The 15,872-nt window shown below is 44.9% G+C and overlaps 1 protein-coding gene across 2 annotated transcripts; it reads right to left on the bottom strand.

Annotated features, from left to right (window-relative positions):
* Nucleotides 1–2,568: 2,568 nt before the first annotated feature.
* On the bottom strand, nt 2,569–14,822 carry SHQ1 (SHQ1, H/ACA ribonucleoprotein assembly factor). Of its 2 annotated transcripts, XM_078872444.1 has the most exons (13): nt 14,632–14,821; nt 12,977–13,139; nt 12,560–12,624; nt 11,608–11,730; nt 10,627–10,796; nt 9,741–9,853; nt 8,987–9,066; nt 7,388–7,542; nt 6,501–6,554; nt 6,208–6,331; nt 5,897–6,017; nt 5,683–5,800; nt 2,569–4,064 (listed from the first exon to the last, which is right to left on the bottom strand). In XM_078872444.1, the coding sequence occupies exons 2-13, from the start codon at nt 13,117–13,119 to the stop codon at nt 3,363–3,365; spliced, it is 1,968 nt and encodes a 655-aa protein (XP_078728570.1). In that variant the 5' UTR covers nt 13,120–13,139; nt 14,632–14,821; the 3' UTR covers nt 2,569–3,362. The 2 variants fall into 2 exon arrangements, with proteins under 2 accessions (XP_078728570.1, XP_078728571.1); XM_078872445.1 differs by lacking the exon at nt 11,608–11,730 and having other exon boundaries at nt 14,632–14,822.
* Between the last annotated feature and the right edge of the window lie 1,050 nt (nt 14,823–15,872).

Here is a 15,872-nt window from a genome sequence, read left to right as displayed (position 1 = left end):
CTCATGATTAAAACCGAGTCCTCCAGTGTAGGCGATGATCTCAACCCTGTCACCAATAAGCGGCCACAAAAAAAAACAAATCTCATCACGGTTTTTTTCCCCGTCACAATTTGGCTAAAATACAGCGAGAAGGATAACAAACATCGATCGTCATGTGCACACGTTACTATTTAGCAGGCCGCGTGACAAAGTGCTGCCCCCTAGTGTGTTGATTTAAAAAAAACATAATCGCTGAGAACGGGCAGGATTTCAATACAACTTCTAACATGGAGGAGCTGCATGGTTCCATAACCGTTCCAATGTGATTTCCTGCTCAAATGGTCACCGAGGCGGAGGCTCATCCCCTGCTTACAGCTAAGCCACTGCTGGAAATGCCACACACCCGTGGTGAGGGGGTGGCAAGTATATCCATAGATCCACCGCTGTTGACTTCCCCACAAAACGGAACTGTTTTTTGTCAGATGGACGATGTGCCGAGGAGTCAAAACCCCAACCTTCCGATTGCATTGTAAGCCGCTCGCTCTACGAAAGACAACTCGCCGATCATTCATGAGACCAATGATCATCAATTGCTGTGAAACCACACAAGCGTTGATATTGTAGCACCACGAGAACACCATTTGCGATCTTCTTGGTTCTTTCGGTAAAGTCACGTAGAATGGATATAATAAAAATAAAACATAATAAAATAATTCTCACGACATTTCGGCCACAACGCAGGTCTGTCGAGAAGACAGAGACTCTGTCTTCTCGACAGACCTGTTCTCCACCTGAGGACAGAGACTCTGTCTTCTCGACAGACCTGTTCTTCACCTGAGGACAGAGACTCTGTCTTCTCGACAGACCTGTTCTTCACCTGAGGACGGCTGCTTGCGTTGTGGCCGAAACGTCGTGAGAATTATTTTACTATGTTTTATTTTTATTATTTTATTATTTCAATTCTACGTGACTTTACCGAAAAAACCAAGAAGATGAATCCCTGCAGTCACGAAAGCTTTAAATCAATTGCGATGTTTAAGGTGGATGAGATGGCTTGTCGGTAAGGTTGGAATTCTGCTCAATCTGCCCACTTAAATGCTATCACTATTTTTCTTCTGTCCTAACGCGAGTTTATATTTTTACACGTGCTCTGTACAGGTCACACAGAGATGCTTGGGTATTTAGTCATAACGTGAAGGCAAAAAGGCAAATATGTAGCGCAGAAATTATGTTTACACTGCATGTGGTGGAAGGAGGGCCTCCAATGAACGGAATTTGGCCTCCTCTCTCGTTCACGCTGGAATCACGGCTTGGGAGGTGGGAAACGTCCACACTTCAAACCTAGCCACACGTGGCCTGCCAATCGACAGCGTGATGTACCCGTTGACACGACTGAGTGGACCGTAGGCGGCATTTAAATTGCTTATTGTTTCAGCTGCCATATCGGAAGATTGAACCGGCAAGCTCTGGATGTATCTATTAAAACGCTATATGAATTCAAATATGTATTATATAAAACCAGCACTTGACTTAAAGCTTTCGTGACTGCAGGAATTCATATTCTTGGCGCTTTCGGTAAAGATGAACCCATCCACGTGACTTTACCGAACAGACCCACGAATATAAGCGAGTCTAGATTTGAAGCTTTCGTGACTGCAAGGATTCATACTCTTAGATACAGCAAATCTGGCTGTGACGGTCCCACCTGATGACGGAGACTTGTGTTGCCTCCGAAACGTCGTGATTTTTATTATTTTATTTTTAATTTAATTTTTTTACCTACGTGACTTTACCGAAAAAACTAAGGGTATAATATAAGCGAGCACTATCACTTTTGTCCTCATTATATGCCTCATCTCTCGACCACTTTAAAAGGTATTACACACGCTTCTTTAATAAAGAGCGGTAACATTAAACTGAAGCCAATTTAATAGCGACCTTTTCAAGAGGATTTGGTATGTTAATTTACTGGCGATGTAAAACCAAGCAAGCTCTGATATAATGAAACCGAGTGCAGTGGCTTTCCTGATGTGACAACATTCCACTCTGGTGGCTACCGATACAGAACATCGCCTATTTGTACGATGCTTTGGCTTGTGATATGACCGATCACACACAGGTTTCCATTGGCAATTTATTAGACGAAAATACAAGTTTTATTACAATACAATATTAAATGGACGTTTTATCATTTTTATTTCACAACACAGCAGGGCAATGAAATATAGCAAACCCGTGTCTCGCGGCTTTAGCGACAGTGATTTTGCGCCAAATGTATTGTGGGGCACAGTTCACGGATCGACCACGAGATTCCTACGTGCATCAGAACTGTGCTGCTCGCGATGATGCTGCCGAGTAAGGGGCCGTCCATAAATGACGTCACGCACCTGGGGGTGGGCAGACATTTGTGACAAGGTGTGACGGGGGGGGGGGGTGTTTGGGAAATGTGACGTCACAGGGAAATAATAAAATAATAAAAATATAAAACAATTAAATTCTCACGACGTTTCGACTGCAACACAAGCAGTCACCATCAGGTGTGAAATCCACAAATTTTCTTGCTGTGGATTTCACACCTGACGACGATTGCTTGTGTTGCAGTCGAAACGTCGTGAGAATTTTATTGTTTTATATTTGTATTATTTTCCTTCTACGTGACTTTACCGAAAGAACCAAGACGTTCTACTTAATTAAATATACTTTTAATAAGTGTTTTCTCCTACAACATCAGAGTGCAGCGCCACATTAAATACGCACTACAATGACAATACTTTAAAGCGATTTGAAGCATGCTTTTTGGGGGGGGGGGGGGGCAGAGCTTTGTGACGTCATTTTTGAGGGGGGGGGTCTGACTTTTGTGACGCCGTGTGACGAAGGGGGCGGGGTTCAAAAATCGTACAAAATCGCGTGACGTCATTTATGGGCGGCCCCTAAGAACAGTGCCGACTTGTCTCCATCATCCAAGGCCAAGTGGCGTTTCCCAGCTTCCAGTGGGGCTAAAGGGGTTCAAACGCAAAATTGTTTCTTCATGCAGTGTACAATATTGTACGTGGATACGTGTACAATACTGTACACTACATTATATATTTCCAATGCTATACATTTACCATCCAAGTTATATTTTACACGAGAAAATATTAATCGCATTTTTTTTTACACTCAAAATACCGCTTAATGTTTGGGTTTATGTCGGGTAACATACAATGAAAGGGGGGGGGGGGGTCATATTACAGACCGTGAATCAAACCCTCGTTTTTCACATATGCCTCCGAGCCTGCAGATTGCGGATTTGCCGATTGTAGCTCCTGTCAAGAACGTAGTAACTCCGCGCGTGACGAGCAAGGCTTTTTCTATCCGACGCTATTTCCATGCAAATTTCCCAGTCACAATTCTTCGATGAGCGGCCGTCCCCTCGGTTCCTCGCATCGCTCTCCCTCGCTCCCCTCCTCCAGCTGGCCCAAGGCCACAGGCATTTCGACCAACTTGAGGAATTCCGCTTTTGGTTTCACTTCCAGAAACTGGCGTACCTCCGGCGGGGGGCCAGCGCCGATGCCTGGCTGCCCGTGGTCAATCCCGGTCGGGTTGCGAGTGTCCCGTGGGCTTCCCTCGTGCACACGGCTATTTTTTTGAGTCGCGGGAGATCGTGCGAGCACCGCACACTCGCGCGCTTCACCCAACGCCGCCCGGTCGTCTGCCGCTCCCCTTGCCTGGATGTCCAGAGAAGGGGCCTCACCCTGATCCGAGACATCCGATGCCGACATCGCAGCCTCTTGATGTTTCATGGCATCAAAGTTGGCCTCGGTAGTGCCAACAGCCTCGTCCTCACATTCGCTACTGCTGCTGCTGCTGCTCCCGTCTGTAGATTCACTGCTGCTGCTGTCTGAACTTTCGCTGTCAGAAGACTCGCTCTCGCTTTCCGAGTCCGAACTGCTGCTACTGCTGCTGCTGCCGCCATTCTCGTGCTCTGCCCATGCATCGTGTTGGATGTTGAGATGCTTGAGGTCAGAGGAGAGTTCTGACACCGAACCACTGGCTGCACTTTCATCCGCGTCCTTTATGTCTACTTTCAACTTCTTCTCCTCCTCCTAAACGGATAAAAGCAAGGAATATTACAATGTTACGATGTCGAGGAGACGAGTAAACGCCTGCCAACGGCAGTGCACCACCAAGTGTCAGAAAACAGAACTTCAAGTGACCTATTAATTCAGAGAGTGGGTTTTGCTGCATCTCCATCAGGGCTGATTTATCAGTTCAATTCTCAAAAAGCTGCAATGAGGCCAATCTAAGCAAAACAAACATTTAAAATGACGGGTTTTTGTACAGACCTTAGTAAGCCCATCAATTGCCACGTTTGAGGAACTGGTTTATTTACGGGTGGCTGCCGGATGTGACCCCCAATATATCAGCGCTGCTGACGGTGCTTTGTCCCACAACTTACTACACAATACAACTTACTATACAATACAACTTACTACACAATACAACTACACAATACAACTTACTACACAATACAACTTACTACACAATACAACTACACAATACAACTACACAATACAACTACACAATACAACTTATTACACAAAACAACTTGCTACACAACACAACTTACTATACAATACAACTTACTACACAATACAACTTACTACACAATACAACTTACTACACAATACAACTACACAATACAACTACACAATACAACTACACAATACAACTACACAATACAACTTACTACACAATACAACTAACTAAACAATACAACTACACAATACAACTACACAATACAACTACACAATACAACTACACAATACAACTACACAATACAACTTACTACACAATACAACTTACTACACAATACAACTTACTACACAATACAACTACACAATACAACTTATTACACAAACAACTTGCTACACAACACAACTTACTACACAATACAACTTGCTTCACAATACAACTTACTACACAATACAACTTACTACACAACAACTTACTACACAATGCAACTACACAATACAACTTGCTACACAATACAACTTGCTACACAATACAACTTACTTCACAATAAAAAAAAGACACCGTGCAGAGTTTCCCCCCCCCAAAGTTGACTTCTCAAAAGGATGCAGCAACGCCCTTCAGAGTTTTGGCAACCGGTGAATGCAATGTCGTTTACATCAACAAGAGGGGGTCACTCACAGGGGGGTCACTTCACGAGGGGGTCACTCACGGGGGGGGTCACTCACAGGGGGTCACTCACAGGGGGTCACTCACAGGGGGGTCACTCAAAAGGGGGGTCACTCACAGGGGGGTCACTTCACGAGGGGGTCACTCACAAGGGGGGTCACTCACAGGGGGGTCACTCACAGGGGGGTCACTCACAGGGGGTCACTCACAGGGCGTAAACTCACAGGGGGTCACTCACGAGGGGGTCACTCACAAGGGGGGTCACTCACAGGGGGTCACTCACAGGGCGTCACTCACAGGGGGTCACTCACGAGGGGGTCACGCACGAGGGGGCAGAGCTGTCCTGTGTCTCGCTTTTGTCATTTTGACGACCCAGGTCACTCTTGCAAAAGCGAGACTATCCCCGGGTCTGTTAAACAATTAATCGTGATGTCTGAGTAGGCTCAAGACATGCATTCTAGCTTTCATTTGATGCCCCCCTAAGCAGTGAATGAGGGCATGCAGCATGGCTGCTGTAAGCACCTGCTCCTTCTGCACCATGAGCCCGATCCTTTCCTCCTCCTGCAGATCGAATCCCAGCTCTTCTTTGCTTATCTTTGCTTTCCTGAGGGCGTCGGCGAGGTTCAGGAGGCGGTGAGGTCTGTGGCAATTAAGGATTTACAAGCAGATCGTCAAGTGGCACTTACGGCAACACTCAAGATTGTGGGTGGGAGAGACTGCAACTTGCGCTGCTTACTTAGTCTTCTGGACCCAGATGCAGTAGTCGGTGATGTAGATGTCATTCAGGATGTAGGCAGGGTCATTCTCACGGAACAACTTGTGTGTTGCCAGAAGGCACTTCATCACACCCTGTCTGCCTGCAGGCAAACAACAACGTAAGGAGTTAAAGAGCGACGGCAAAAACAAACACAACACACGCACGCTCCGGGGAGTAGGAGACCAGACATTTCATCACGTACTACATGTGGTATTTGACATCACAGAGCTGAAAGTGCATAGGGATACAGTGTTCATCGATTAAAATGATCACCGAACAAAATTCCTTACCCAGAGCAAATATACGAGCTGCATCTTCTACTACCTTCGAGACGAGTCCAAAGTGCCTGTAAAGTGGATAGCAAAGCGCTCTCCTGGCAAAGGACACCAGGACTTCTTGTAGAGTCTCATAAGTCTGAAATGATGCGTAAACAGAACGTCAGTAATAAGCGTGTACGCTCCCTTAAGAGATTGAGGCATCTAAGCATGACAAGATATGTGCACACCAAACTCGCATTTCATCGCAAGTGAATATTAATGATTAAAAAAAATTATACATATTCAAATGTGACTATATTTCCCACCTCGAACCAGCACAGAGTTCCACTGAGTTTGCGGATGTTCCAGGGTCCCTCCACCTGTGGGAAAACGCCCTGTGAAGAACAACTCTCTGGCCCAAATAATCCCAAATGAAAAACACGAAATTAACTTCCCTCATTATTACCACTTAAAATACATACTTGCTACAAGTATGGGCATAGGCCTTGGTTTTTAACAGAGGGAATGGCAGATTGACAAACAGTTGGGAGGTGCCAAATTGCACTTTAGTACCATGAGATGAATTGAACATTCAAACCAAGGGGTTAAAGCGGTAGCAGTGGCAAGTGCACTGCACTTTGAATCCGGCAACCTGAGTTCGATTCCTGGCCACGGATAACATCCGTGGGAAGCGATACCTGAACTGATTCTGGGGCCACCCCTCCTCAACAACCCCCACTGACCCATGACCAACACAGCATAGGAAGGCATTCATCCAGCAGTGGACTGACAAAGGAGAGACAAGTTATCTTATGTACAAACTGTTTGGTTTTCAAATGTGCTTGTGCACTACTGCCCGAGGCCCATATTCTTACTCTCAGTTCGGCTCAGGATTAACTTTGGCACAAATCTAAGTAAGCGCAAAGCCACGCTTCACCTGAGCAGGCTTCAATCATGGTTCCAGCCATGCTCAAGATTTCCATGAGCTAAGCCTGAGCCAAGCCAAGCAACAACAGCTGAGCCACTCAAGCATTTTTGGAAGCAACCGAGTGGCTCAAACTTGAACTGAGCTCCGTCAAGAGGCCAAGCCAGAACCCAGGCGTGACTAACATTACGGCCCTCAAAGTCTCGTCAATATATCTAACGGAGCAGAAACACAATGGGATGGCATAGTCTGACCGGCGGAGTCGACACTGCCGCTGAGCACCCTTACATGGCTCTCGCCGCCTGTGATGCGGACATCGTAGGCGACGGCGAGGATGATGTCCACCATGCCCAGGTAGGCCTGGCGTCGAGATGTCCGGTCCAGCACAAAACTCTTGTTGGTGAAACGTCTGAGCTGCTCCTTATCCTCCTCTGTGAAGGGAACTGAAATGACATAAAATATCAAAAAATACTTTTTTTTTTAAACACACTTTAATTAAATGTACTGTCCGAGCTGCCCTTCCCCCTGCCCCCTTCCCCCATCGCCCCTCCCCTCCTTCCACATCCCCCCGCCCCTGGGCGTGGCTCCCCGAGGCTTGCCGTGACGTAAGGGATCACGTGGTGATTTACAGGTAACGTCAGTTGAGCGTGGACAATTGGAGCCGTTAAAAAGTTCGTTTAAAAATATCTATTTTTAATTTGTAATGATAGAATATAGTATTGTCATCAGTATGACATAGCTATACCAAGTTTTCAGTCGATACGACATTGGGAATACGGTTGAAATTGAGTTACAATATTTTTGGATATGACAACACATACAGTAAGTTAAATAAAAGCGTGTAAAAAGTTTTTAAATATATGTTTTGGATTTTTTATGATAGAATATCGTGGTGTCATCAGTTTGACATACCTAATGCAGTCGATAGCACATTGGGAAGTGTGTACAACAGACGAAGCGAGTTAAATAAAAGCATGTAAAAACCACAGCACCTTAATTATTTCCATATTCTTCTTAACCAAGTGTGGGATTCCAGATTCGACCATGTTTAGCATTCTTTTCTCAAGCTGTCCGCCACGCACTACAGCGCACATCTTCAACTCCCTAAGACGCTGCAGTCGTGTGTGGAAATGCTTAATACGCGCCCTGACCACACTTGGATTACGAGTGGCTGCGAAAAACCTCCGCGTTAAACTCCTCCTCACCTTCCCCAAGCTGCACTGACCAGCGTGGCGAAGTATGTTCAAACATACCTCATGACCCCCACGGCGTAAGGGGGTTCCCCCTCGGGGGGGGTGTACATGCATATTTTCCTTCACTGTTAAAACAGCACGACACTGGCAAAGACATGTTTACCACACATGTGCGGTAAACGTCGCACCAATGTCTCTTGGCACTGTGCAGATCAATGGCAGAGCCAGGATTTTCAGGTAGGGGGGCAACCCCTCCAGCAATGAAAAATGATAGGAGTTGTTAGTAAGTAAGGACTTGTCCCTTGCTTTTTATTCGACGCATGTGTGACGATGGCGCAGCCATCGATCGAGGGTCGAATTCGAATCGTGTGTGATCGGCATCGCGCTCGCTGAAGGTGTTCGCCTTCAGGAAAGTCGTGTACTGTATACGCAACTGCGCACAATTCTGTGAGTCACTTATAACTGCTTTGCCGTTACTTATTGCCAATTATGGACTCATACAATTGTCCTATCATCTCATAGAGTCACTGGCACGTAATAATAGGCTACACAGTAGCAGTGAGAGTCGCAAAATGCCGATTTATTACTAATAAACCCCAATGATCCGATCGAAATTATGGATTTCGAACAGATCATTGGGGGGGCACGTGCCACCCCCCCCACTGGCTCCGCCAGTGGTGCAGATGTTTCTCACCTGCTCCAGCGTCGCAGCCGTCCCACCAAGGCCGGTAGCTCAACATCTCCATGACCGGCTCGTCTTCAAAGTAGTCGGCTCTGACAGAGCAGCACATGGTAACCACATGGCAATTGATGGCATTTTACACCACGTCACTGTTGGTAATTACCTGCTTGCTCAATACACCAGGCACGCGCTCATTAAAATGAAGCATCTGCATATTAATGACCTGGGACCTGTGGTGGGAAATGACCTAGAAAATAAATGCTAATCCAGTGCACGTCCACAACAATGCCACGCAATCATAAATAAACACCACCCCCTCTCCTAAGGAATGTAATCAATATGCACTCTACAACGTAATCTCCATATAATTTTAAATATGGATATTTGTAACTACAGTATAATTAATTCATTGAACAATATACATTTAAGGATGTAGCGTTTAGCAACCATTTCATAATCATTGTAGTCGTCTGGGTTAGGCTGCGTGTTGAATATATCTACTTTCAAGCTTTTGCCATGCACGAGTGTTGAAATCTTAACTTCATCTCCTGATGATGCCAGCAGTAGCGAGCAGTGGAAAAAAGTCCAGCGAAAACATGCTCAAAGGCGCAAGCCTAACCCGATGACCCACGTTTAAAATGACATGCATTTTGATGCAATGTGAAAAAATGAGTAGCACTTATAAACTGAACTCCTATACAGAAGGGTACATTAAAAACTTAAGGATATATATTTATCTAGTTTACACACAGGAACAGCAACTCACAGGTAATGATCAGCGTCAAACTTTGAATCCTCCGCTTGCAGACGGAGTGTCCTGCGCTGTGCGGCCGTGGAACTCTCTGGATTCTGCAGGTCGATGACATCGCTCAGCTCTTCCTGCATCCAACACAGGTGACCCCCCCCCAACCCCATGGCATGTTCAATTGAAAAGGGCCCAGCCTATGACAATGCTTGCACTGCACTCGCATGCCCAGAATCTAGGGGAATTTAAAACTTGCTTCTGCACACGTGGCAGATTTGTTTTGCAAGAGATTCAACAAGCAAAAATCATACAACCACTGCCCTATCGAAGTCATGAAAAATGCATGGGTAAAGCAAAATGTACATGAAGAGCCTTTTGCCAAACCACTGTTGGATTAGGATCTCGACACACCGGGTATGTGGGTGGGTTATTTGGACAGTGTGGGCTGGGGATGGTTGGAAACAGAAATGTGGGAGCACTGAAGTACAGTCAAACAATTTATTTTGCTGTACTGCTCTCTGCTTCCCACAAACGTAGCTCCATAGCCGATAACAACTATTATACATTGTGGTCGCCAATCCAAGCGGGGTTGAACTTGGATTTGAAAATTGTGCGTGTGATGCAAATTTTTCAAATACGAAAAAATGCAATGTACTAGACTTTTTTGCGTAACATTTGTTTTTACATTTGTCCCACAATTCTCCGTACACTTATGTATTAATAACTGATGCAATGCATGTCCTTGTCTAATAAAGATTCTTGTGCCCATCTCATGTGACACATGGCTCCCTTAAGGCAGGCCAGTCGTTGCCCTCATGCGCACGCTTTGAAAATCCCAAAGTTGTCTCACAAATCCCGACGGGGGATTTGTGTTTGACACCATCAGCTCGCTCAGTCCTCTCTGGACCTGCAGTCGGTGGAAGACACCAGTGCGTGATCCCCCAAATCCGTAGCCAGTGCCGCCCAAGCATGCCGGCTCCTCATACGGCTGCTGTTCCACCTGCCAGTCAAACTCCTCCTCGTCATCCTCCTCATCGTCATGCTCCTCCACACCCTCCTGGCTCTCACCCAGTGTCCCTGGAGCAGACGGCACAGCACGGCAACCATGTTACTCACTTCTGTTGCAGAATGCGATCAACGAGATGGACTAATTTAACAATGTGAGTGCCATGTACGGCCCTTTTGAGAAACCACTGATGAATGGGGGCTGTACCGCACTGTGGGGATCATGGGGGATTATGTGGCAATACTTCGCCACGCTAGTCATTGCGGGTTGAAGGCAGCGACCCGTAGGCATTAGTTAGAGCACAATGGAACTTTCTGGACTGCCCTCAGGTGACAATACAGCGCCGCAGCAGTTCATCACAACAATTGTATGCACGGTGGTCACCCATACAAGCATTATCCAGGCACAAGCGTGCTTAGTTTCATATTATATTATTTTATTGTACTGTATTATGTTTTATTTATATTATTTTATTATTTCCCTTCTATGTGACTTTACCGAAAGAACCAAGAAGATGAATCCCTGCAGTCACGAAAGCTTTAAATCGAAACTTAGTTTCAGATATCTGAAGAGATTGGAAACAGTGTGGGTGATTTGGTATTTTCTGTTACCGTAATACTAGATAACATTTTCATGCAGGGATGAATAGAATCCGACATATGGAAGAGAACAGTCACATTTTTTTCAATCCCGTACAAATCTCCCACTCTCACATCACACCCTGCTAGATTCGGACACATGCATCCATTCAATGGGTATATTAGAAATAAAACCAAACTAGCATGCCATTCTGTCTCGCCTACAGGTACTCCGTTACAGTCGCACTGACCATGATCATACCGCTTAATTTAGTTTGTCATCTGCTTGAGTTACTTTATTTACCCATCTCGTTGACAAGCGTCTTGGCTGAGCGGGATCCTCTGGGGGCTAAGAGTGCCGTTAGCATGTCCAACCCTTCAAAGTGCTCCCCCGGGCTCTCCTTGGGGACTCGTATAGTGAACACGCCTGGCAGTAAGAAAACAAAATAATTAGAAGTGACACTTTCACTCATACGAAACAAATTATTTGGTAAAGCTGCACTGACAGTGGTGAACAAGCACAATTCAAAACAATATCAACAAATTCACATTATTTTGCATTCTATTAATAAGGCTTGTTTTCTGAAAAATCGTCTATTATATATTTTCCTTCCAATGCTGATGAATGTGTTGAGTTATTTCTTTAACTCACAGTTTTACAAGTTTTCATGCATATAATACTTTTGAACTCTGGTGGATTTTACTGGAAGACATGTTAATGAATTACACCCAATATGGATGGAATATATCGCATTGAAGTTATACTATTTTAGGTTTAATTGCATTTTTTTTGTTTGCATCAGCTTCATCCTTGAGCTGGATTGATCAGCCAAAGAGTGTTTTTATTGTAATGCAACCTGGGATCATCTGCATGAAAAGCAATATTAAACAGCAAAATGTAAAGTATTGAATTATTTGGGTCTTTCGGTAAAGCCACGTAGATACGCATAGGGCACGCGAATTGTCACTATCTACATGACTTTACCGAAAGACCCAAAGAAAATGAATTCCTGCAGTCACGAAAGCTTTAAGTCAAGATGTAAAGTATTGTATTAGACATTTTACACTATATATGTTGTTATTACCGCTAAATCTTTAATTATGTTAAGGAATATTTCCACTGTAAATGCACCATGTTGCTTTGTGATCAGATCCTCCTTTGACAAAGAGATGTTTCGTTTCCATGGGCTCTCTCGCCTGGTTTAACATTAATGGGTAGAATAAATTATTTGTATAATTTGAGTGTAACACCGCACCTTTTTCTGCATCATAGGAGGCCTTTTCTCGTCCATCTTCAATTATCCGTCCTGGCAAGTTCAACCTAACAGAGCATTTCAATTTATGAATGAAAATCAAGGGTAGCATTTTTTGATACTGGCTTGAACGTGGAACTTGCAAATATGTCCAAAGAACATAGATAACAAGGGCAAGACGTCACCCAACAAACACGTAACCTGTTAGTTCATGAAAAAAATGTCAACAGCTATCATACTTATTGCATATGCTGTTCTGGTTGTGCTGTACAACTTTCCCATGTGTTTTTGGATTGTACCGCATGTGGTTCGGCACGATGTTCCCCTTCCTGAAGATGCTTCCAGGGTGTGCGGTGAAATGTCGGACATATACCGCACGCACAGTACAGCCCGAAACACGTGTTGTGTGGCAGCACTTGCCTCAAGAAGTAGGGCTTGGCGTAAAACTTGAAGTCGTGACCATCGATGTAGAGGTCCAGCTCTGAGACACGTGCATAGGGCACGCGAATCGTCAGTGTCAGGTGATCGGTGTCCTGGCTCAACTCGAACGCCGGAGTGAGCATGGTTAGGTTTCGATTCGTCTCTGGGTGAAGTACAGAACAGAGAGGGGAGCCGTTTAATGCTGGATGTATGACTACCAACACTGTCATCAACCTATCAGTTCAGCAACAATCCATCTTGCTCGTAAACTTTGAATTCCACACAATGTTAAACAGCTGACATATTCCCAGCTGTGCTGTGACAAACTACACGCGAGTAAAACCCACTTGATCAATGATGTCCATCTTTGTTGAGAATCATTTATTTAAATTAGAAACCTCCTTTTACAGTATTTATTAGGTCTTTAATTAAATCTACTTTAATAAATAGTTGTCTCACTTGTTCTGCAATAAAATAACACATTACTCTATCGAGAAAACACACTTTAATTGCAGTTTGTATTCATCATTCAAAATGCCTTCTCCTGCATCCTTTTAAACCTTGACTATCAGCTGGCACCGGTGTACTGGCATAAACCAATCATTTCGCATCACCGAACCACAATGCATGGGAAAACTTTGAGTGGCAAAGGGGCACGGAACTTTCTGCCCCTGTTAAAACTCAGGGCACTCGATTGCTGTACCTGGTCATTGTAAATGTCACCATGATTGACACTAGGGGCTATGGCCCAGTTTTTATTATTTCGGAGAGGCCACCGTCAAATTAAAACCCAATGGCGTTTGTTCGATATCCACATGATGAATTACATACAATAGCTAGAGCACAGTTTCCTAGCCATAGTTTCTGCTCCATACTCTTGGTTCTTTCGGTAAAGTCACGTAGGTAAAGAAAATAAAAAATAAATAAGTATTTTTTTATATTTTAGGTAAAGAAAATAATAAATAAAAATTTTAAATAACTTATTTTTATTTTAGGTAAATAAAATGAATAAAAAATATTAAACTATTATTTTTATTTTAGGTAAAGAAAACAATAAATAAAAGTTAAATACATTTTAATTTTATTTATTCTTTTCTTTACCTACGTGACTTTACCGAAAGAACCAAGAGTATGCATCCTTGCAGTCACGAAAACTTCAAATCTAAAATGATAGCTTCTGCTGATCACTCACGTTGTTACACTGCCCTCTGCTGCTGCTCACAACGTATTAGACATTCGCTACTGTGCATGGACTACGCAGGGGTTCGAGAGGGCCTCGCATGGGTTCTTAGAGGGACACACAGAGCTCAGTAAAGTCCGTTATACTCGTGCAGGCATCTTCTGCCAGCAGTGGCATGGGGACGTAAATTGCAAGGCTGCACCTTTACCCGCCCTATGTACAGTATTGTGATAATACTAAAGCAGCCGAGTACTGTTCACACAAGTACCAAAGACACGACTCACGCCTGTCATTCGTCACATTAAATAGTACATTATTATATACAAAAGTAGCAACAACTAAAAACATAAGCAAAGGCAAAAGCACCGCATGGAAATGAATCTGCCCATCACAACAACACGTGGTGCCAGTCTGAATGCACGCACGGAGGAAGATATTTTTTAAAAACCAACCCCAAATATCAAAGGCTACCTACCCCACGACTTCTTCAACGTGCTGTTGGGGGCAGAGGCAACAGCCCAAACGGGGGCGTGAGCGACAGTGGCAGGAGGACGCGGGCGGCTTAAGAAACGAGGCGAGAAAGCGAGACGCGTGGTGGTGAGCGACTTCGCCTTGGCGACACATGGGGCGCAGGGCAGGAAGTGACGACACAGGGGGGAGGAAGGGAGAGGGTAAGGAGGGAGAGGGCAGGGAGGGGGGCAAGAGGGAAGGGAGGGGGAGAAAGGAGGGAGGGGGGGAAAGAGGGGGAGGGGGTGAAAGAGGGGGAGGGGGGAAAGGAGGGAGGGGGGCAAGAGGGAAGGGAGGGGGGGAAAGGAGGGGGAGGGGGAGAAAGGAGGGAGGGGGTGAAAGAGGGGGAGGGGGGAAAGGAGGGGGGGAAGGAGGGAGGGGGGAAGGAGGGGGAGGGGGGAAAGGAGGGGGGGAAGGAGGGAGGGGGGCAAGAGGGAAGGGAGGGGGGGAAAGGAGGGAGGGGGGAAAGGAGGGGGAGGGGGGGAAGGAGGGGGGAAGGAGGGGGGGAAGGAGGGGGGAAAAGGAGGGATTCGCTTTGTATTAAATATTGAGGTTTAACCAAATTAAATAAGGGGCCATAATATCCAATCAGAGGGGAATGTTTAGACTTCAGAGTGCAGTATTCACATGCCCCACACATTTACTCGTATGCATTCGTACTTGGGCATGAGCCCCTTCTCACAAATGTCTGGTCCACAGTAGGAACAGCTACTTATCAACGAACCCTCCCACCAATGTAAGCCAGATCAAGTGTTGGCAACATCATGTTGTACTTCTAGCAAAGCATGAATACGTTCATTGCACCGTATCAAACAATGAGTATTCAAACGTATATGTAAATGGTCTCTCTATATGCTGCGATAGTGTTTATCTTAAGTGGTGAATTTCTGCGTTAAATGCAGACAGTGCAAGATATATTCATTTCAGGTATAGATTATGCAAAAACAAACTCCGGACGACCACACATGACAAATATTTGTATATTTAATGTGCAATCAACAACACAGGCATCACAGGGAAGGCATACTGTGAGGCAAACAATAGGCAACAGTCACCGGACTAACACTACTTTGGATGTAGAGGCATGAGTCGAGATACTTACTTTTAACAGCAAGATACAAGTTAACATATAATTGTACTGTTAAACATCATGTACGCAAAGCGCCTAACAAATGTAATGCACTGTATTGCAGTTTGAGCAAAGTTAAA

Source organism: Lampetra fluviatilis, chromosome 34, assembly GCF_964198595.1.
Source record: "Lampetra fluviatilis chromosome 34, kcLamFluv1.1, whole genome shotgun sequence".
Taxonomy (NCBI): domain Eukaryota; kingdom Metazoa; phylum Chordata; class Hyperoartia; order Petromyzontiformes; family Petromyzontidae; genus Lampetra; species Lampetra fluviatilis.
The sequence above is the reverse complement of the archived record's forward strand: the minus strand, read 5'-3'. Positions and strand labels throughout refer to the sequence as shown.